General features: G+C 45.8%; 1 protein-coding gene across 1 annotated transcript in view; it reads right to left on the reverse strand.

Annotated features, from left to right (window-relative positions):
* The window catches only part of SLC3A1 (solute carrier family 3 member 1), a 150,648-nt gene that overhangs the window by 33,015 nt on the left and 94,095 nt on the right, over positions 1-23,538 (reverse strand). Inside the window, exons 5-7 of the mRNA XM_078649678.1 lie at positions 22,806-22,925; positions 12,549-12,673; positions 8,996-9,197 (exon numbers count right to left, since the gene is read on the reverse strand). Coding sequence (XP_078505804.1) covers positions 8,996-9,197; positions 12,549-12,673; positions 22,806-22,925 — 447 coding nt within the window. The remainder of the gene's footprint in view (positions 1-8,995; positions 9,198-12,548; positions 12,674-22,805; positions 22,926-23,538) is intronic.

The following is a 23,538-nucleotide window of genomic DNA, read 5'->3' on the forward strand; positions in this document are numbered from 1 at the left end:
TATGTGGCTTTTAAGGCACTGGGGCGGGGCTAAAATAAGGAACGCACGGATATAGGTTTTAAAGAGGAGACATTTGTACAAAGATTTATAGACAACAAAATACAACTGTATACGTGGGACATAATCCTGATTTGTAATCAGTCTGATATATACCCTTTGATACTTAATCCCCCGCCATATCTGGGGCAGTTCCCTATGGGGTGCACCAGGTGTTTAAACTTGATCTGTGGTGAGGAGAGACGCAATACGGACACTGGAAGATGACACAATATTAAGTCTGGAGCTAAAAGAGGTGAAAAATTTACATCAACAATGATCAAAAAGAGAAGGGGAACGTGGCACAAAAGGGCCAAAGGGATCTAATTGATCCTAAGGGAAAGTGTAGCTTTAAATATGCAAGATAATAGGACAAGGCCTCAACATGGTCATGGCAGAAACAATATAAGCCGGAAATGGACCACACACCCTGGGAGGGTGGGCCCAGATGCCTGATGACAGAGTTTAAAAAAACAGAGCCTGAAACGCCTTGCCAATCGAATTGGGAATGGCTAGCTAGATCCTTAAATCAATGCTCCTAATGAAAGCAAAGGATGCCAGTTAAGGTTAAAGCTAAAGAAGTTCATGATGTACTATTGGAACGTGAGAGGAATTTTAGAACATGCGGATCAAGTAAAGGAGGTGAATGAGCTAACCATGAATAATATTATCTGTCTAAAGGAAACCTGGTATTTGGAGCCTGAGCCTCTACCCAACCACATAGAATTTGCTGCTCCTACCCTGCCTTCTCAGTGCAGTGGATGCCCAAGTGGTGGGGTCTCCAACCAAGTAAAAAGTGATCTGGCAGCCAATCTCTCTCATCTGAGCTGGAAAAGGTGATGCAATTCTTGTAGCAATCAAACCGGACAAAAGCCAAATATAGGGACTGACCCAAACACTAATTATTGGAAACTTGTCTCCAACCGTCTACAATGCAAAAATGTGAGTCCGCAAGGAACTTGGTGGATTTCCTAGAAGGACTAAGGCTAGAACTTCCAAATGCACTATTGCGGGTTGGAGGTAATTCAAATCTACTGTGGACAAGTAATTTAGAGGAGTGAAAGATATGAAGAATGCATATTGGAGTATTCCACAAGTGAATCCCCAGAGCCAGAAAAAGGAGACATTTTGAGAACGCCTGGCCAATTCTTGAATGGCAGAACAAAGACAGATAGTCCAGGAGCATACACGCACATCTCCCCTTTCAGACTAGCCGCTCTAGATTACTTATGGACCCCATTAGAGTAATTTCACAGAATTAAAGATTTTCCTATAAACCCGAAAGTTTCTAGGGACTACACAGCAATGTCAGGCAAAATCAGCGGTATCTTAAAAAGGTCTCCCAAGATCAAGATTATGACCTAACAAAGTAACCTTACACCCGATATAACAGATTGGTTGGAAGCTGGAAGAGATACAGATAAACACATTGAAGCAAGATAATGGGGTGCGGAATTCTAGACTAATAATTATATAAAGAGGGCTGGCTTCAGCTAGTAGAATCACTACAAAGTAACTTGGAAAAGGATCACAAAATAGGAAAACAAAGATAATCAGAGAGCAAGTATTCAACCCAGTGGGGACAGAAAGCCCAGTTGCACAGTTTTTCAAAGCACTATATGCACGGAGCACTTTTGGTGTTTGTGCTTTTAGTGGAACTGTGACTCACTAAGGCCTAGTATGATGATGGGACATTGGTAATAATGTGAAGGGACTAAAGCGGAGGAGGTCAATTGGTGCAGAAAATGAGTAGATCGCAATCTCTTTTTATAACTTTTTTTAACTTGTGGTGATCAAGCAAGTAAAGAAGTTTTGGGGTTTGGCGGGGCAGTGCAAATGGACTTGTGTTGAGATGTTTAGGTCTTGTCTCATGTAATGACTTTTAAAATCGTTATGTATTGAATCTAATTAATCGAACGCCAATAAATATTTCATCTTTTACATAATGGGGGGGTCCTAAAGGCGTAGCATTGAAGGGAAAAAGTCCTGTTTAAAAACACTTTAAACATTGTATGAACAAATAAAATAATAAATGCAACATATCTACACTGGGTGTTCAGAAAACCAAAACATTGTGGCTGTCCTGTATTATGAAGTGTGATTGGTGGTTGTTTTGGGAGGGGGGAGGGGCGGTGGCGGGGGGGGCGGGAGATGGGTTAATAGTAGCGGTGGCTCCTCCACTATGGCGGAGGAGCGTCGCCTTCCCCACCAGCTGCCTCAAAAAGAGGAAAAATAAAACTATTATAAACGTGTTTTATCGCTTTATTTTTCCTTTCCTGCTGAGCCTTTTGGGGGCGGGTATATGGGAATGACAAGCTTCAGGCTGAGTGGTAAGTTTTTATTTTATTTATTGAAGTTTTGTATAGCGCTAGCTGGACCCGGGGGTATCAGAGCGCTTCACAGCAAATAGAGAAATGCAACCAAGTAAGTGCACTGTAATCAATGTGCATGATGGTTTGGCAGCTGTCTCAGGCTGGCCAAACCATTGTGCACACTGAAAATGTCTGCAACCCGAACTGCGTTGCCGGGATGAAGACAGCTCCCAGTTTCACAGGGAGTGTAAATTCAGAATGCTCTGGCCAATCCGGACGATGCTTCCAGGAGTATGAAAGCAGTGTCACGATTGGCCACAGTGGAGTCTGAAAGCCTGTGCCTGCAGAGGTGTGTGACACGGCCAGCTGCAAGTAAGTTATCATTATTTTTTTCTTTTTCTTTTGTCATTTGTCGTTCATCATCCCCAAAAATGGGGTTCTTATTTTTTATGAGGTGTAGTGTATCTTCCAAAGTGATGTCTCTAAAGGAAAAACGTAATCCAATTATCTGCTCCATCTTAAAAGTATTCTATAAAACCTCCCACTTCTGCTGGGCTCAACTATATAAAGAATGCTTTCTCTTGTCTTCTACGCCTTAGTATTGACACATTTTGAACAGTCTTACTTCAGCCTTAAGGATGTGCTAGAATATTGAAATTGGAAGGTGTGCCCCTGGAATATCGAGGGAAGAATTTCGATATAAGTATTGGATTTCTCTGCCTAACTCCATATATATGTACCTTGATGATCTGTATATCTTCAAGGTGCATAGATGTGTGTTAAGAATAGTAAACCTATACATCATCAATATGCTCTTACCTTTCAAAGTGTTGTCTCTCAATATTCTGTTCACAATATTAGTGCAACATTATATTCCTACCCACGATATTCCATAGTACAATCATTGGGAATGGATGAGTAAGCTCTTTTAGTGATGAACTATTTGCCTCCTTGATTCGGGAATCCAGATGTTCTTTATTTGGTCTGAAGATCAAGTATTTATGTATGCATACCTGTTTTAACAATGCCAAAGATTTATCATTCTGCTCTTTAGGCTACCTCTTGTTAGCTTAAGATCATACGATGTCCTCTCTTTTAATCCTGCTGAAAACCATGGGTTATGAATTCTTTTCTAAGTGGCTATTTTTAATGGAGCACGATAATTTACAAAAGTTTTAAGGAATCAAGATCAAATCTAGGGCTTGGTTCAAAATCCTGTAATTCTGGGGAAATCACTTAATCAAGGGACAGCAGACAACCGTTTTTTGTGTTTACTTTCCCAAAAGGGAAACATTCTGTTCTAAAGCAATCCGTGCCTATTAAAGATACTGAAACTTTTTTTTTTATAAAAATTTTTATTTTGTATTTTATGGAGAAAAAAAACCCAGAGAAAATAAAACAAACGACAGTCCCGCAGTGCTTCCCACGCAGGGGGCATTGAAGAGGCATAAAGCATAGGCAAGGCGTTATAGAGGGTTACCACAGCACAGTTCGAAAGAGCAGTCCCTGAGGGCAGCAAGACGGGTGGTCAAAGTCAATCCCCCTCCAGAATCCCAGAGGAGTAGAAGTTGCTGCGAAGAAGGGGAGTGGAATCAAGGTGAGTGATTCGGTGCAGAAGATTTCCGAGGCCTCCAAGTGCCCTGTGGGCGTCGCAACAATAACGTAACTACATTACCCCACCCAACCCCCCTCCCTACCCACCCCACAGGTGGTGGTGATCACTACATACATTCATTTCTACATTCATATGACCGTGCTGATATCTGAAAGAGGTGGAGCGCGCGTACTGAGGATGGGCATACTGCAGATGGTAAGCCCCGTGAGAGAAAGCAGACCAAGGGACCCCATCTGAACATGAAATTTTCGAAGTTGCCTAGAAAGATGTCCGCAACTCGTTCCACGCTCAATAATCTCCACAGTCTCGCGTGCCACAGGGATATTGCAGGGGCGTCCGGCTTCTTCCAGGCTGCTGCCAAGGTAAGTTTGGCCGCTCCAAGACAGAGCCACAAGATCCCTTTGTCAGCTCTGGTTTGATGTGCGAGAGCTGGGTCCCGGAGACCTAGCAGGACTTGGGCCATGGAATCAGTTAACGGGTATCCGAGATATTTCTTTGATATGGGACAGAATCTCTTCCCAGTATGGGCGGATGACCGGACAATCCCACCAGACGTGGCGGAAATCTCCTAACAGACCACAGCCCCTCCAACATCGGTCCGACGAGGCCGGGAATATGCGATGTAACTTGGACGGGTACAAGTACCAATCCATAAGGGTCTTAAGATGGGCCTCCCGCAAATCTACTGAGTGATTGTGCGCCGTAATGTCTCGCCAGAGGCCCAACCACTCTTCATCTGTAATATCTCTCCCAAGAAGTTCCTCCCATTGTCCCATATAACGAGGACGGGGTGCCACAGCAGTGGTAAGTAGCAGACTATAAAGAAAGGAGAGAGCACCTTTCATAGTGTTGGTTCGCAGGATGAAGGCCTCAAATGGGGACAGAGGTCTGGTGGCTGCGTCGCTAACTCCAGAGGAGGTAGCCCAGTGAAGGAGCTGGATGTGGTGAAACCGCTCAGAGGCCGGGACCCCATAATCCCTCATGCAGTTGGCAAAAGTGAGCGGCGCGGATCCGTGGAACAAGTGTGTAAGGGCCCTACAGCCCCCCTCCCTCCACAGTTGAAAGGGGCCTTCCCGCATCGCCGGCGGGAAGGCCGGGTTGAAGTGTATCGGTGTAAAGGGGGATGGAAACGTAGTCCAGCAATCATCACCAGAGACTGTGTCCTAGACTTTCAGGACAGTGCTAGTGGGTGTACTGATGTATGCGTTCTGGGGTCTATCCACCTTAGGTTTCCAAGCCAGGTCCCAAATGGACCTCCCTGCGACACTCCTGTCCATGTGCAGCCAGAGTTGCTGGGACCACTCCACCAGAACCCGTAGTTGCGTAGCTTTATCGTACAGGTGCATATCAGGGAAGCCCACCCTCCCCCCTCCTTCCGCGGCCGCCGTAGAGTAGTGAAGGAGAAGCGCGCTCGTCCCCCCTGCCAGATGAAGCGCAGCATCAAGGACTTGAGGCGCCGGAAGGAATCCATGTCTATCGGAATGGGAAGAGCTTGGAAGAGGTATAAAAATTTGGGGAGGAGAACCATCTTTAGAGCGTGGATCCTACCCAGCCAGGAGATATACTTTGGTTTCCATCGATCCAAGTCCGCCCGCACTGATGCCAGCAGCGGGGGATAGTTTGCGGAGAACAGTTTTCCTATGGAAGGCGTCAGCCGAACTCCCAGGTATGAGAGAGATGCGGTCGCCCAAGATGATGAAAAAGGGTTCAGGCAGATCAGGTCATTATACCCCTTTTCTAGGTTTGCCCGGCGTTAGCCGCTTCTCACCCAACTCACGATTACCAAATAAAGAGGCAGGTGCTGGAGACTGGAAGGCAGGAAACAGGAGTTTATTTCCGACGGAACAGAACACGTCAAATCAGACAACAGGGTATCTTCTCGAGGTGCTCTAACAAGTTCCTCTACGGCTCCGTCTTTTATACACAGGTTTATGATGTACAAACATTCCTTATTGTAATAAAGACACTTTGAAGTACGAAAAGGCATGTTTGGAATCCCAGCTTCAGGCCTATTCCCATACCGGTCGCTCTGATGTTGTTTTCCCCTCCCAAATGTAACATGTGATTGTAATCTGCAGCCGGACGTCCCGACAGGACACGAGGGCAAGAGGGGGTGGTCAGATCTAAGGTTGGGCAGGCGATAAGATCATGTTTCGCTATGCGGGGCCGGAGGGGGTACATCCACAAGACCTAGTTTTATGATATGGGACTGGGTCGAGAGGCCAGGTGTAGCCAGGGGGGGTCATCAGATGAGAGGAAGGGTGTTCCTGGGAGGAATGTAGGGGTGTCGGTCAGATCTAGGGGTGTGAAGGCCTTGATTAATCACCGCTCCTCTGATGTGAGGCGAGGTCCTACTGTAGGGAGCAATAAACTGCATCTGTTGGACTAGGTGATGGCCTGGGATCAGGCCGGGCAATCGGGCGGGGAGGAAGAGGTTACCAAAAGGGCCTGTTCTATGGGTAGGATGAAAGAGCGAGGGGGCAGGGGTTCAGCTCGGAGACAGGGTCGTGTTTAGTGGTGCGTTTATGGCCCGAACAGGAGAGACCGGGGGCTGTCGGGGCGCGGGGGGGATACTTGCGAGGTCCCCAGCCTCACCATCCCAAGGTACTGCACGAATGCGGATGTTATTCCGTCGGGACCTATTTTCCAGGTCCTCCGCGTGGGCCTGGAGGTCTAAGTTCTGTTCTGTAAGGCGGATCACGTCCTGCTGGAGCTGGTGCACCTCGTCAGCCATCCCCAAATCATGGTCCTCCAGCGTGGCCACTCGCTCACCAATATCATCTACATCTCTCCTCATCTCGCGGAGGTCCGATGTAAGTTGGGAGCGGAGCTCCGAGATGTCTTCTTTAATGGCGGGTGCTTCATCGTCCCTGGGCTTGGGCGAAGCGCTGGGACCGGGCGACGCCGGCGGCTGGGAGCTCCTGGACGGGGCGTCTTTGCCCGGTTTCTCCTTCCGCGGCGGACGGTGCGACATAGCTCCAATTCAACAGTTCCACCACCCCAGCGGGGGCGTCAGGGCAAAACTTAGGTGTCTGACGGGCCCCACAACAGCTACTCCCCGGCTCCGTAGGCTACACAATCCCGGGCAGGCCCTGCGCGAATCCGCAGGCTGCAAGCCCAAGGGAAGGGGCTCCCAACCCAGCTCCGCTGCACTGCCACCGCCGATGTCACAAGGGGTTGATCGCCCTACCAGGCGGAGCCCCGCAGGGGGAGAGCGCCAGGGACAGCGCCACAACAGGCCAATCTAATGGTGCCCCAGAGATAGTGCCAAGGGGGGAGAAAGTCCATCCGCAGTGCCCACGATGAAGGTAGAGGCCTCGAGGAGGGAACACAGAATCAGCGCTGACACCAGGCAGAGGAAGGGGTAGTAGGCCCAAGATCCCCGGCCCCTAGTGCTGTAGTAAGCTGGGCCCGAAGAGCACTGGACCCCCGGTATCGCGCTTAGGCTCACCTCCTAGTAGGTGTTCTCTGCCGAGTTGCAGGCGGTCTCGGTGGCCCGCGCCGGCAGGCAGTCCCCTCCTCCACTCCCGGCTCCCCAGGGCCACCCCGGGCGGAGCGCGTGGACCGCACCCACGTCCCGGGCCACCCGAAAGTTCGTAGGAGGTGGCAGGGGGAGGCTCCGGTCCCAGCAGCAAAACCCCTGTGTGCCGTTCGGGAGGCGGGCTCAAGGGCGGCGTGAGGCAACAAGGTCGGGCCTGGTCCGCTTGGCGATCCCCGGCCTCGGGTAGGAGCCGGTGCCGTCCAGCCGTGAACACCTGACCGTCGAGCCAGCACAGGAACAGCAGCGGAGCTGTCCCGGCGGACGCAGGGAGCAGGAACGTCAGCCGCGCCCCCTGTAGGGTTCCGCCGCTCCCGGCAGCAGCCGCCGCTGTAGTGGCAGTGAGGGGGTCCGCAGTCTCCTCCTCCACTCACGCAAGGCCCCGGCTCCAGCAGTCCGACCACGCTGTAGGCCCAGAAGTGCGCAGGGGCCGATCCCTCCTCCGGTGAAGCCGTGAGACCCCGCAGGCAGCGCCAGAGAAGCTCCCCACGAGCTCCGGAACCAACGCCCCTGGTCAGATCAGTCTAGGAAGGGCTCGGACAGTTGCTAGCCAAGGCTAAGGCAAGTGCTGTGTCGGAGGGACGAAAAGCGCATCTCACTCGTCCGCCACCTTGGACACGCCCCCTACTGAAATTTTTTTAAAACAGTGGCCTGATCCTTCAAGGTCATGTGATGAAGTTCCCAAGGGGGAAACTGTGCCACAAAAACAGCTTCTCCATAGTGAATCAGTTAACCGAGATTAATTAACAAAGGTTTGAAGAGTACAATATTATCATCCAACCAGGCAATGTATGTTCACTTTATTAACTGGTTTGCCCCACTCATTCTCAAGTCAAAGAGTTGTGGGTTAATTGATTTAAAATTCCAGCATATCATAGTCGATAGACTACTGATGCTTCAGCCCTTTCTTTCCAGGGACCACTGCTTGCCCTTAAAAAATGAAACAAAAATGTTTTTTTTTCCTTTAAGGAACATGGGCTGCATTTAAAAAAATTCTGCTTTTTTTTTAAAAGCAATCCCAGACATAGTGGTCTGCTGAGCCCAGCAGGCCACCATCCCTGGGAGGACCTGTCATTCCCAATGGGCTCGCAAATTGCGAGAGGCTCATTAATATTCATGAGCCTCGCAATTTGTGACCCCATTGGGAATCGCAAACAGTGTTAAACACACTGTTTTACATGCAAAATAGCGCCCTGCATATTGTGAGTCGTAAAAGACTCACAATTTGCAAGGCACTATTTTGCGCGTCTTACTTCTGGCCCCTTGTTAAGAAACTATCCACCACTGCCCAAGAAGTCCAATAATTGTTAATGAATCCAAAACCTTTTAGTGACTACCATACCTTTTCTGCTACTTAAACATAAATTAAAGAAAATGTCAGTGTTACCTATGAAAAATGTACGTAATATTATATTTTTGACAAAGATAAACTCTGCTTCAAAACACCGGCAAAAGCATGGACACTGCTTGAATATGTTAATGGGTTTTTCTTACCACCCAGTTCGGCCATTTTCCTTTTGGCATTGCTTTCATCCAGAAATTTACGGTATCAAAGATGATATTCCCTGATAATTCCTTATTCAAATCCAAGAGGTAAACATTGTATGGGAAATTTGCTTCTTCAATGAAAGAGTTCCCATAGTACATCATTGTCTTTTCAATGTCTTTTCCATCATTGGACTCGACACTCATAAACCTGCAGGGTCGCAAAAAATAGGAACAATGTTTCTTCACACTCATCATTCCATAAAACATATTTTTTATTTCATTTCCACAAACATTTCTATGGGTTACACCTTCAATAAGCAGCATAGGATTTTCAAAAGTAATGGCAAAGATCTCAGGGCAATGACTCAAAAGTTCAGATCAGGAGAGTATGAAAGTGCTTAATGTTCCAACTCTGAACTAAATTTGCAGGTGTTGGTGCGGGTCCCAAGAAGAACCTTAAAAAATGTGTTGCTGAGTTTTTTTGGACTATAGCATTTATGTTTGCTTCATATCACCTAAAAAAATATCTAAACCAAGTTTGCCATTGCTCCATTAACTGAATATTTGCTTTAACTTTGAAGCAGATACATGGACCTGTGATATTTTTGTTTATTCAGAGTATATAAAAAAAAACAAATTCTTAAAACTTAACACAACAAAAACAATTTGTAGAAAATCATACTTATAGAAAAAGTTGAAAACATCAGAAGTAAGACGAGGAAAAATTCATCATTTAAAATCTATATTTCCACCTGTAATGTCATTCAAAAAGACATTCTAAACCTTAATGTCACTAGCTCCACGAAAAACCTTTATAGCGCTTGACAAATCAAGTCACTGGATAAAAATAAGCAGGAAGACATGCTTCGCTACACTGTATGAAACCTCTACCACTTAAGACAGCACAGCAGGCCTTCCAGACAGCTCATGGAGTCAGTGTGGTGCTTCTGGGTTCAAGGAGCAGGTCAAAGCTTCCTTCATCAGGCTGCTTGTCAACCTTACTAGCAGCAGGGCAGCCCTTGTTCTGAGTCTTCCACAGGTCCAGAAGTGATCTGAAGTGGTGGTTTGGGAGGGCCAATATTTATACCTGGTGAAAGTACTTGTTGTGGGAGTGACTTCCCCCACCAAGGCTCCAAGTAGTCTGGGGTTACAAAAAACTGGTGTCTGGTTCGCTTGAGTGTGTGCTGGAGGCAGCCCTTTGAAATGTAAGTAAGGCAGGGAACAGTTCCATCCTGGCAAGTTGGCCCATCCTCCCAACACATAGTCCACCTTTGTATCACTGTCTGAGAGGAATATACAAAGGCTAATTGCCAAGCTATTTACCGTAAATTGACCCAGGACACAGGCACCAGGCAGAAATGGTTAGGACAAGAAAATGCCAAGTTTCTAAAAGTGGCATTTCCAGAATTGTGACTCAAAATCTGACATTACCATTAAAGAAGGTTTTAAATTACAATTCATTTGAGTGCAATAATTTTTTTCCCATCTGATCCCAAATGTAAGTTATTGCTTATTACGTGTAGTAATGTAACCCAATGTAATTCTACGGAAGAGATAGGCCATGCAGTAGTGAAAAATGCTTTAGGAGTTTTTCACTACCAGGACATGTAAACCTCAAACCTAAATATCCTACCTTTTAAATACAAGGGTCCATGCCCTATTAGCCTTTAGGGATCATTTAAAAAGACCTGAGACATTTTTTTTAAGGCTAGTGTTTGGCACAATGAATGCTGTGGGCCCACTAGTAGCATTTAATTTACAGACCCTTGGTACATGTAGTACCATTTATTAGGGACTTACAAGTAAATTTAATGTGCTAGTTAGGTGCAGGCCAATTGCACCGTGTGTGCGGGAGAGAGCACAAGCACGTCAGCACTGATTAGCAGGGATAAAGTGTGCAGAGTCTTAAATACAACACTGACAAATTCAGAAAAATAGGAGTAGTCAAGGCAAAAAAAAAGGGAGGGTTACCAAGGATGTTGGGTCTCACAAGGTGGATTGGTTTTACTATCTCTGACCTTTACTCCACTGCACTGCACTGCGGTAACCAGTAATTTCACCAGTTGACAAAGCTCTGACCCACATTATATAGCCACAGCACCTCATTTATGGATTCTCTTGAACAGAATAAGGGCCAAGACCGCAGTACTTGCGGTGGCCGTCCGACCACTGTGTCTGATGGTGGTCCGACTGCCCGATTAGGACCATGGAGGTCAGACAGCCACAATACTGCTGCCACCGGCAGGATCTAGGATCCTGTGGTGTGGCGCTGGGGAAAGACACCACCTGTGGCAGCTGTTCCATTGACAGCACTGATGTGCAGATCACAACCTTCCTTTCCTCCTACCTTCTCATGGTGGGGACCCCGCCATGAAAGGGTTGGTGGAAAGAAAGGTAAGGGACCCCAACCATGGCCCCAGGATAATTCTGCCCAGTGTGGATAGTGGCCTGGGGCACATGTTGTGCCTCCCTATGCTTCCATTGTTGTGCGTGCACTGCGCACCATGTATGACATGGTGCATGGCAACAGTGTGTGCACGACAGTGGAGGCGCTGCAGTGTGGCGGCATTGCCTTCAGGCTCTGTATGCAAGCCGAAGCATGCTGCAAGACTGCCACTGGCACACAGCCAGCCCAGCGGTAAAGTTGAAATCTGGTAGTCAGGATGCTGCCAGCTTGGCGGCGTTATCCCGCCCGCCGCCTCTTCGGCCTGGCGGTTTGACCGCCAATGTCAACATCTGGCCCTAATGGTTAGTTATAACAGAACTTGTTTCCAAACCTACTAGGTGTCTTGTCCTAACGTGTGTGCTGTTCCAGAAGATAGAAATTGTCCACCTGCTAACCTCTACTTTTAGGTGCACACTTACTTTGCCCTTCTAGATTTCAGACCTCAAAATAGGGGATAACAACTCATGTCTTTCACATGCGCATCTTGGAGTGTGCACTATTTGCCTGCCTGATTTACTGCAGATGTTACTTGGTGCAAGTAATGCATAAAAAAGAGGTACGGATGCACTTTTTGTGCATCAGTTATATAATCCTGAGTCTGCCGCAAATAGGAGTTTGTTCCCATATCGGGCTTTGCACGCCAGTTGGAATGAGGCCTCATGCATAGGTATGTTAAATTCTTAGTGGGCGATACACAAAAGCATTTATGAGCATGGGAATTAGTACTGCAGGAGTAGACTTTTACATACAGTTACATACTTTACATGTGTGAATTGGCCTCGAAACATCAAACTCCTTATTAGTAAAAGTGCAAAAAGGACAGAATCCCTTCTACTTATACTGACTGTATCTGAATATTCCCTGAGTATTCCAATGTTATTCCCATTTTAGATGTCGGGTCAGTTTACAAGAACAAGGGTATGTAAAAGAGTACTTTTGCAGTACTACTTTACGTACCTTAAAAATACCCCTATGAATTGCCCCTCCACATTAATGTGAATCTGCATATTAATCAATCTTAATTTATGAGCTTGCATCATCCAATAGTTTCTTCTGCCAGACTGAAACTTTCTATATACCATAACGTGTTTAGTGCCAGTTAAGTTATCTTACCTGTATTTGTCAGCTTCTCGGCTGTACTCATTCATGGTCTGGCGGAATCTGCGGACGATATCATGCATCCCCACTTGGGTGGTCGTGTAGTCATGGAAAAGTTCTGAGTAGCTTGTAACGGTGTCCTTCAACAACAGATATTATGACATTCTACATTATTCTTTAATTAATTTTGTGTTATTTTAAACACCACATCTGGGGTAACAAATAGCTTGATACATTTTAAAACAGAAAAATATTACTGCAAGTCTTGCCAGCATGCAGGTTGCCCATCTTAAGAAGCTACTGGGCATAAACGGGGAGATCCTTTCACAAAAATTGTAATTACAAATGTTACACTTTCTCAATTAATACAGGTGTTGTAGATCGTGCGGTCACTTTCCTCCTGGAAAAACGTACATGTCATTGTATTTCCAAGATAAATTTATAGCCGTATGCCTTTTGGGTGCTTTCCTCACCTAATCCCATGCCAATCTATCACTGATCCCAACCACTCCCACATTCTGTTTCCCTCCATTCTTTAGGATTTCCCAGATTTATTTTTTATTATTGATGCCCCTATCAGCCCTTATAAGAAGCTACTACAAATGCTACAATTTGTGTGAATGAAACACTGCCTTAAGTGTCTTACTATCCCACTTTCATATTATATTTTACAGTACTTCCTTTTGCCATGATCTTACTGTAGGGCCAAAGTGTGCTGTAAGTAATTTCGGGAGGTATTTTGCAAAACTCTATGGAAACCAGCTAGTATAAGCACAGCAATGTTACATATCTTATCAAGATATAAGGACGAGGTCAGTTATGCATGGAGCAGAGTCTGGAGTAAGTGACAGTGCCCACAGAGATATGATCTGGGTGTGGCTAAATGTATATATTGTCTGGTGGTTTTCAGAGACTTAGCAGTTACTTTCAGCTAAAAAACTATGGCGCAGTACACGCAGACAAGCTACTCATAGTGCTGCCTTGTCTGGCATTTACCCAGCATGGGGTATTAGGAGCCAATCATCTTCCTTCTGGAGACCCCTTGTGAGGAACGGAGACCCATCCTGGAGGGAGCCAAAAATCTCCTTTCAGGAGAACCTTTTTAGGAGGGGAGACCCCTCCTGGAGGGTTCTAGGACTTCTCACTGGGGAATATTCACCAGCACGCGCTCTATGCAAGTGTCTATCTGCGGTGATGTCGCCACTTGTTTTGCCTCTATCCAACCTCTTTTGCCTTAGTTTTTTCCTTCATGTTGTTGCTGTTCCCTTGATTTAGTTTTTTGCATGAAAAAGCAACCTTTCAGTATACTGACTGAAGGGGGTAGGATGCAATTTCTTTTTCTACTTCTGAGCTGGCCGTTTGCCCCTTTCCATTTGTTCTACAGATACCTTTTGTAACAGCTTATAATTGTGCATTGTACTACAGGATGGGAAACCATATATTTCACTGATTAAGAAGAAAATTGAGAAGTTTTTTTCTTCGTCACAGTGGAATAAACGACTCGGGAATCCTTTGTTTGTAATTCAAAGCAGGAGATGTAGCCTAACTTCAAGAGCTGCCCACTTTGGAACCGAGGAAACAGGTTCAAATATAGGCCTTTAACCAACATCCTGTGATTCTGGAAAGATCACTTAATCAAGGGACAGCAGATCCCCATATCTGTGTTTGCTTTCCCAAATGGGAAACATTTCGATCTAAAGCAACCCATGCCTATTCACCCGTTTACCACGGCCGCTATTTCGGCGCAGTGTGGGCGTTCTAAGGAGTGGGCAGGGCCGCGTCGGCCGTTGGCCGTTCGCAGCACCAGCCAGGTAGTGCTCGCGACGGCCAACGGGAGCACAGAAGGGGTTAAAGAGACTGATACTGCTATTTAAAAATAAACAGTGGCCTGCTCCTTCAAGGTCATGTGATGCAATTCCCAAGGGGGAAGGTGTCCCACAAAAACAGTTTCCCCTTAGTGAATCAGCTACCACCCAGACAAGCGTGGTTTGAACTTTTGAAAGCTCACAATCGGAATTATGGTCCCAAATCACTGATACATTTTCCAGTGGCAGCTCGCAGAGAAAGTGCGGCGGGGGAGGGGCAGGGTGGGGGGGTAGGGGAGTCCCACATATGACGGACAGAAGTAAGGTAAGTAACTAAATAAATGAAACTATTTACCTTGCGCTTGCAGCATCGCCGAGTTGGCGATGCAGCGAGCCCAATGTAAATAGTGTTACCTGTCCGTCGTATGTCGGACTCCACTACCCCCCCCTCCCCCCACCCTGGCCCTCCCCGCCTTACCTCCCTGCAGCACTCCCTTGGCGAGCCGCCACTGTACATTTCGTTCTAAATCACTCTGTCATGTTTGCTATTTGGAAAGGGTAGCAAAACTCCCTTTTCCAACTCATAAAAGGTGTTATGAAATGATGTTCAGCCCTATATCGCAAAGAACATACTCCTTGCTTGATGAGATCATCTTCAGTTCATTGTTCTTACAATTGTACTTCAGCCAAAGATACCCACTCTCATATGGCTCATTGCCAGCAGCAGTATTATTGTGGACCTTACAACGGCTTCTCTGTACTTATTATTCACTTCAAAACTACAGTGGTAGTACTTGCCAATTAATTCTGAATGAATTATTTACACACACACATATCTGTGCTACTATCATATAGCACCGATTTGTGTTTATTTACTTTCAAGATTTGTTCTATTCAACACTCCTACAATGCTTTGGGTGAATTGCAACTGCATGAACACTTTTGACCCAAACATCTCTAGATGCTGGCCTCCATAAACGTGGGCCTAGATGTACTAAGGCGTTCTGCCATTGTAAAGTGATGCTAATGTATTTAAATAGATGCCCTGATATTTAATTTCCATCGCAAAATGTGTGTTATGCTAGAAAGGTGCCCCTTTTCAGCACAAAAAGTGTTTTGTACTGCTTTCTGTTACTTTGTGTCACTTAGCATCAAGGGGGCATTGTTACTTGGGCAGATCAGCACAAACACCCATAGGTTTCAACATAAAGCTTGATCTTCTAGGCTAGGTTCCAAGATAGCCAGACCAGGTAGCACCTCCTTGAAGCAGGCATTAACAGAAGGAAATGTTTTAATTTTTCCACAAAAAACATGCATTTATTTTGTTCTACGTGCACAACAAACACTCAATGTGTGTGCTCCTTCTGACTTTACCAAGGCATAGGAATGTGCACTGGAAGAGTATGCTTCCAGTTAAGTCTTATACTAGACAGTGTACACTCACCTCTGCACCACGATGCAAGAAGGTGTGTTGTGTAAGGCAGCCTTATGAGTGTCAGCGCAAGGGATGCGCGCTGTAGGCCAATGACTGTATTTTCGCCTTTGTGCGACTCAGTGCAACAATTTGGTTGCTGCTCTGCATTGTGTGAAAAATTTGTAAACTGACCCTTAAACTCTTACTCATATTAAGGAGCCTGTGTGAGTAATAAAAAGCTATTAGTCAAGGTACCACAGCTTACATTTAAGAGGCCTCCTTGCTGGTTATATCAGGACTCAATTAACTTCTTCCTAATCAGCTGCTTGTTTGAGGAAAATGACTGATCGTCATGTAGACAAGATGTTAAAACATAGATGACATTGACATATACCAGTAGCAAACAATTGCAATCTAGGTATCAGAGGTACTTTTGCAATGTCTTTGGATTTGTTGTGGAGTATTTACTTGCAATTTACCTTTAAACTTATTTTCAACTCAATTTCCCTTTTCATATTGAATGACAAGGCATGATGGGGAGGGTGACATAGAGCAATAGGAGGCTCAGAAGAGGTGCCTTAGAAAGCTAGTCCAGGTGGATGGAAGAGAAAGGCTGTTTTATTAAGTCTCCTTATTTCACAGGCAGTCTATGTAGGAAATTCAAACATGGGTCTGAGTAGTGCCAATACTGGGTATTCACTGTTGAATATGATTCAGGATTCCCTGGGTGATAATCAAAACATCGTCTGCCCACTGAATGGCATTAGAACTCTTGTCCCCTACAACTTGATGGAATCCCTGTCACTGGCAACTACCAGATCATTTGTATACTCCTCAGATCCCTGAAAATGTCCTAGTTTGTATATGCTCACTCTTTTACAGCAGAAGCTCTGTTTTCTCTCTACCACCGCTTCAAATCCACACTACATTCCTTGCCTTGAGTATCCACCACTTATCTTTAACATGTTTTTGTCTCCACCTTCTGGCCTTCAATTTGTTTGGGGTTTATCTCATGTTCTATTATCACAAACACAGCAAACAAATAATGGTAGTATTAGACAGACACAGTTGGAGCTTCACCCAGAAGATCTATAAGTGCATGCTTGCAATTATCTTGTGAATGTGCCTGAACTGGCTAAATATAACACTTTGGAGGCCCGGATCGTATTAAAAAATCCTAACTGGGGGCTACCCACCAATTGGTCTGTTTCATTAGACAATTACCTGATGTTAGACCTAGTATCTTTTGGCATGGTCTCATCTAACATTGTGGCTTCCTATCTTCTGTTTGGACCTTGTTTTGCTGGCTTAGGACTTTGAGTGCTTTGACATTGCCATTCAGTTTCAAAGCGCTGTGCTTGTGATATACAAACTGGTGATTGGTGTATACATGATTGGCTGATTTGAGTTAGCTGTAAGTACCTTGTCAGTGTTAAGACATATATCTAGGGCATGTAACTCAAATGCTACTAAGTGGACCTGCTGCACTGGTTGTTTCACCCACAGAGGTAGCTCTTCAAGCATTCCACACGCTTGCCATTGCAGGGCCTGTGTGTGCAGGTTACTGTTCCTCAGCTTCGCATTTAAAAGCTACTTGCCAAAGCCCTGCATGTCTCTTGCTACATCTGAGTACTCCCTGGGGGCAGGCAGGATGCAGTGTGGGTTACATGTCCTAGTAGTGAATAACATTGGATGGTGTGTTCAGTACTGTGAGGCCTGCTTCTCGCATTGATTAACATGGATCTGTGAAAAGGCTATTGATCTGTATTTTCTAATTGCAGAAGAGTGGCGGTATAGTGTTTAGTATTGATGGATTAGTAATAACAAATCCTCTCTGGTAGTTAGAGTGGATTTGACATTACTAATGTGGAAATGCCACTTTGGGAAAGTGGACATTTCTATACTCATGGCTCTCTGGGTGCCTGTCAGCCTGTCTCCAATCTACATCTGGGTGCTGGGGCAACAGCAACATATGTGCATTCCTGATAGACAACCATAAACTAGGGGCACTCTAGGGAAACTGCAGACCTCAGACTCTGAGAAGCCTTCCTGGGACACATAAGAGGGGGTGGAATTGGCACCTTCATTCTAAGGGCAGGGTCGTGGCTCCACTAAAAATATTGATGTTGCAGGACTGCAGTTAATCGCCTCCTGTCATGTCCCAGGGCCCTAAGCACTGTCCAAGGGCCAGTTGGCTGACCTGTTGTCTATGAGGTCCCAGGGACAGAAAAGATCCACCCGTTTCCATGATATCGTAAGGACCGCACAGGAGACGGTGGAAGTTATCATCGGGTGGGGCGAGGACCATCCTAACATATGCAGTAATACCACTGTAGCATGTGGTGTCCAAGGGGGGTTGGTGGACATTTGCCGAGTTCGCTGGACCTGAGCCGGAGGCCTGGACTGTCTCCAATCTCCAGATTGGGAGGATGGCAGGGACTGACATCGGGCCTCAGTGCGAGGTCACCGGCTCCCTCCCCCTGGACCCACGCCATGAGGTACTCTGTTGTTCGTAACATCATGACTGGACCCGAGTGGTCTCTGTGTGCCTTGTGTGCACTCACGACTGGCTGCCTGGAGCAACTGCAGCTAGCACCTCCACCTGGGGAGGAAACATTTCTCCAGATTGGAAGCACACCAGCTTCTTGCGTCAAAGCCTTTTGCCTACGCGGGGATAGTTATCCTGCACTTGTGAAGCTATCATGCGGTGCCTCGACGGCCTAATCCAGACAGACAAAACCAAGTAACCGTTTCCTTCTACTTAGTTGGTCCCGGCAATCTAATCAAAGTGTCGCCAGCTGGTACAAGTGCATCATTGGCTGGTATAGTTTGAGTGACTGTGTGGCTGGAGCACGAGGTGGAGGGTGGAACTGTGACTTTTTGACCATTACAAGCTGTGAGGCGTATGCGATATTGGGATATGTTGTGTCTCATGCTAATGTGAAAGCGGGAAAATTGAATACCTTTGAACAAGCCTGCAAATATGTTCTGCCATTTTGATGTGAGAGAGATAGCTTGGATCGTGACTATCTCTGGAAAATATGCACATGGGTTTGTAACGCTTTTGAGAGTGCGGGGATAGCAGGGCAAGTGAATACCTATGACTAGTACTGCTGCTAATGGGACAGTTCGACAATCGCATAGAACTCTAAAGCATATATAAGATGTCTATGTTGTTTTGATCCAGTGTGTGTGTAATACAAAGGCCAGTGTTTTATACATACCGTGTGGAGTCTTTTTGAAGTATACTGAGTGAGTTGCGAGGGCAGTGCTGTGTCAATACTTTACACTTTGACCCTTAGTATAAATGTGACTGCTCTGCGCCAAGTTACCAAAGGTGAGCTCAGGTTATTTTATGATGGTATCCTACTCATCCTATCTGGGGCAGTGGATTCTGTCTGGCTTCAATTCATCCCAGCCGACCAGAAACCACTGGGTCTATTTAACAACTGAAATGAGCCCTGTCTTTAAGAAACTTTAGCTTATATAATCATGCTGACACATCACCGGTACAATAAGTCATCTCTGGTCAACAACTTTTTCCATCTCTCCTTTCTAAAATTGATCTTCTCCTTCATGACATTTTAATGCCAACCAACTGTTGTGAATTATTTAATCAGTTTCACTGGACCAGAGGAAAGGAGCCTACATTGTGTTTCTATAACTTCTCATCTGTCAGTATAAGATGCTACAGCTCATTTTGTGTTGATAGTGAATGGAAAGCACATTTTCACATCACCCATCATTGAAGACTGCTCATTCCATTAACTGGGACCTCACTTCTTGATGGCTATATCACAATGCTACTCCCTCAACCCTATTTGCCCCCTACAAGGACCTTTTGCTATTGCTTGAGACCCTAACACATGTGTAGTATCAGACTCGCATTTTTAGTAGTGGAATCATTGAACAGACTCATAAACTTGACCCACAAACTTACTGCATACCTGTCATTCCAGGACACCATCAAATTATGGCTGACTTACAGCTAACACCTCCATTACCAACATCTCTGGATGCCAGCATCAAGAAGCACTATAGTGGAAAACATGTGCTACAAATACTTATCATAGGAAATAGGATAATATAGTGATAACAACAAAGTAAGTCAAACAGGTGAAAGACCAATCAAAAAGTAAATTTTCACACATGGACTAAGTTTAAAAGGTGACTCAAAAGGAGAGTTAACAAGCACAAGTAAAGGCCCAAATAAAAAAATCTTGATCCACAAAAAAAAAAGACACGAATAACTGTACCCATGCGTGGGATTTGGAAGCCTCAGAATCCAGCTTATATTTATTTAAAAATCAGGCTTTTTCCGGGCCTGCCCGACATGATTGCATTATATGTGGATGGTGTTCTCTTTTTCCTTACAGCTGTAGACAGGACGGGCCGCGCATCATGCAGATTTTTGGGGAGAAGTCGGGACTCTATATGAACTGCCGCAAGTCCACATAATTGGCTCTGGGGGATCGGACGAGGATGGGCATGTGGATTTCCTCGGTTCAGTTGGCAGTGGGGGGACTGAAATATATGGGCGTGTTTCTTTCGGACGTGCCAGCAGTCTCCTGGGAGCGTAACTTGGCCCCATTGTGGGGTGCGGATTCGTCCGCACCTCAAGTCCTGGTCCCGTATGCCCCTGTCATTATACGGCAGATCGGCGATATTCAAGATGGTGGCGCTTCCCTGGCTCCTCTATCAAAACAGAACCACCCATACCTGATCCTGCCCCGATGGTTCTGGCTGGTGAATGCGGCGCTTCGGTAGTTTGTGTGGGAGGAGAGAAAAGTGCGTGTAGCTCTGCGAACATGCTTCCTGTCCACCTATTGTAGAGGGCTAGCATCCTCTGACATTCTCTCGTACTACCAGGCTTCGCATTTTCTGGTCCTTAATGAGTGGTGGTATGGCGATAGGAGAGACCCGGCGTATGCGCTCGGGCGGCACCTTATGGGGCATCACTCGCTACTTGCAATTCTTTATTCGGCGCCTTTGCGGGGCACTCTGCCGTTCGCTACATGGGTGGTGTTCCTGATTTGGAGGGAGGCGTTGCGACAAATGGGATGGTGGAATACCCAGATTCAGGAAACTCCCCTCTGGAATAATGGGCGCCTACCCCAGTTGGCGGCCCTGCAGGGTTTCCGGAGGTGGGATGATATTGGCATCTCAGTCTTGGGGGATTTTATGAGGGGCCGAATGCTCAAATCTTTTCAAGACCTCCAAAAGAATTCCTTATGCCACATTCCCAGTTTTACCGTTATATTCAATTTCGACTTGCCCTGTCCCCAGCTCAGAGGGTTTGAAGTCTCTTCCCAAATTCAGCCCACTGGAGGCAAAAGTCTTTATGGGGGAACTACAGGACCGGAAAATTTCCCGGATTTTTTAATCCCTGGTTACTCATTGCTCCCCCACACCACAGAAGCTTCAGGGGTACTGGGAAGGGGATGTGGGCACGCTGGAGGAGGACTGGACCGAGGCCTTAGCAGCTCCGCGGGGGGCAGCCATAGCGATGCGACCACCTCGTCCAGATCAAGTATCTGCACAGGGTCTATTTTACTCAGGTGCGCTTGAGGGGGGCAGGGCTGATCTCTTCCCCTGAGTGTCTTCGCTGCGGTCGGGAAGAGGGCACCTTCCTCCATACAGTCTGGCATTGCCCTTCCCTGGACCGCTTTTGGAGGGGAGTCTTTGCCTGTCTCGCGGAGGTCCTGGGGTGGGAGCTCCCCCGTACACCACAGCTGGCCCTGCTCCATGTTATGGAGGGAATAGGGGGTAATGTCTACAAACGACACCTCATGCAATTGGGTTTCACACTGGCGAATAGGGACATCGCCAAGGCTTGGAAGGTGCCGCAGGCCTCATTGGTAGCCGCATGGAAGAATGGGTTAAATTTCTGTATGGGGCTGGAACAACCTATTTATGTCTCCAGGGGGTGCCTACGAAAGCACTACAAGATTTGGAAATGGTGGGCAGATTTTCGGGGCCTGTGGTTGGACCCGCCAACTGTAGCAGAGGCCCATTCATTGGGGTAAATCGCTTGTACATAGTCGGTCTGTGGGGAGGATATGCGGGAGGGGCTCAGGGGGGGTATTATTCTTGCTATATATATATATAAGTTGTGGACAGGACTATGCGGACCTTGTGCGATCAAGGGGGAGGGGTGGGGGTGGGAGGGAGTTGTTTTTTTTTGTTTTTTTTTGTATGTATGAAAAAGTTGAATGCCTTTATGTTTGTATGGTTTGATTATGCAGATGTCTCTGGTGTGCAGAGCCCTGCAATACATGCGCAACCTGACAAATAAAATCTGTTTAAAAAAAATAAAATCAGGCTTTTTTATTATACAAACCCCACAAGTCAGGGCTCCAAAGTGGGAGCAACTCATTTAACTTCTACTGGTAGTGAGGACAAATTTGCGTATTTACATGTTAAAAGCATGATCAGATCATCTGTGACTGGCAATGGATTTAAAGCAAGGCAAAATGCAACTCTGATATATAGAAATAACTTTATTGTGTATGTGGTGGGCTTCACTTAGGGCCTGATTACGAGCTAAGGTGTTATTTATCGCCCTCTGATGAATAACGAATCCACGGGCTACGCTATTTATCGGGTGCAATAAATATCACCCATTACAAGTTCATGGGAAATAACATGCAGATTTTGGTAAATATCACACCAAAATTTGCATGATACGGTAAATGCCGTATGTTTTCCCCTGTACATTTCGGCAGTTTTGACATTGACAAAATTTGACAAAGGTTTAGTTATTTAACGCATTCAATAATTATTGGATGGGTTAAATACCTTTAAACTCGTAATTCCGACCCATGCGTAAACAAGAGTTTATGCATGGGTTGGAATATTTCACGAAACTCGTAATCAGGCCCTTAGGATGGTTTTTTAACTTTTATGTATGTGGCGTTGAGAGTCTTTCATATCTATTGTTATAGGAAAATAATACAGCTACCTGCAAACAAAGATAGAGTTCAGATTAGCTCAAACATGACAATGAGGAATTACAGAAAGAAAATGAAAATTATAGATGTAAAAAGTAATTACCGCGTTTTGAGAGGTATTCACTTGAGGTTCATTTCGTAAGTGTTCGGCTTCTAGAAGGAATTTAGCTGCATCCACTCTAAATCCATCAACGCCCTTTGCAAGCCAAAAGCTCATAATTTCCTAAGCAGAAAGTATGATAAAAAATACATAGCGGATTTATTTCTGTATTTTACAGCCATGCTACTTTTTATATTACTGAAATTTGTTTGATGTTAAATCTTTCTACAAGCAGGGGTTTGGATAGAAATATGGTAAAACAAATCAAAAGACATGAGGACATCAAAAAGGGGGGTTAAACGAGGATAAAACTCAAGACATAGTAGCACTGGAGTTCAGTAGCCAAGAGCGCAGCCTTGTCTGTCTAGTCATGGCGTATTTCACAATTCTTTCCCAGAGAGCAATAGAGAGGCGTTTCAGGACATGTTATCTTCGTTAATGTACAATTGCTCAGGTGATTTTTCCCCCGAAAGTTTTTGCCTCGCTCATGTTCGTCGCGTGAAACTGAAAACAGCCATGAATGATTCTTGGCTTCACTTATCGAATTTGGAATTTAGTTCGAAGTTTAAGTTGCTCCAGGTTTCAATAGACATACTAAGCTTTTTATTACAGTTATAAGCAGTAAAGGTAAATCATTCCACTTCTTTGGGTAGCCCTTTACTTTCGAGATTCAGAAGGTTGAAGGGCCTGCATTGAAAAACATGTGAAATAGTATGACAGACAGAAGCAGGGTGGG

This window comes from Lissotriton helveticus, chromosome 6, assembly GCF_964261635.1.
Source record: "Lissotriton helveticus chromosome 6, aLisHel1.1, whole genome shotgun sequence".
NCBI classification, from domain to species: Eukaryota; Metazoa; Chordata; class Amphibia; order Caudata; family Salamandridae; genus Lissotriton; species Lissotriton helveticus.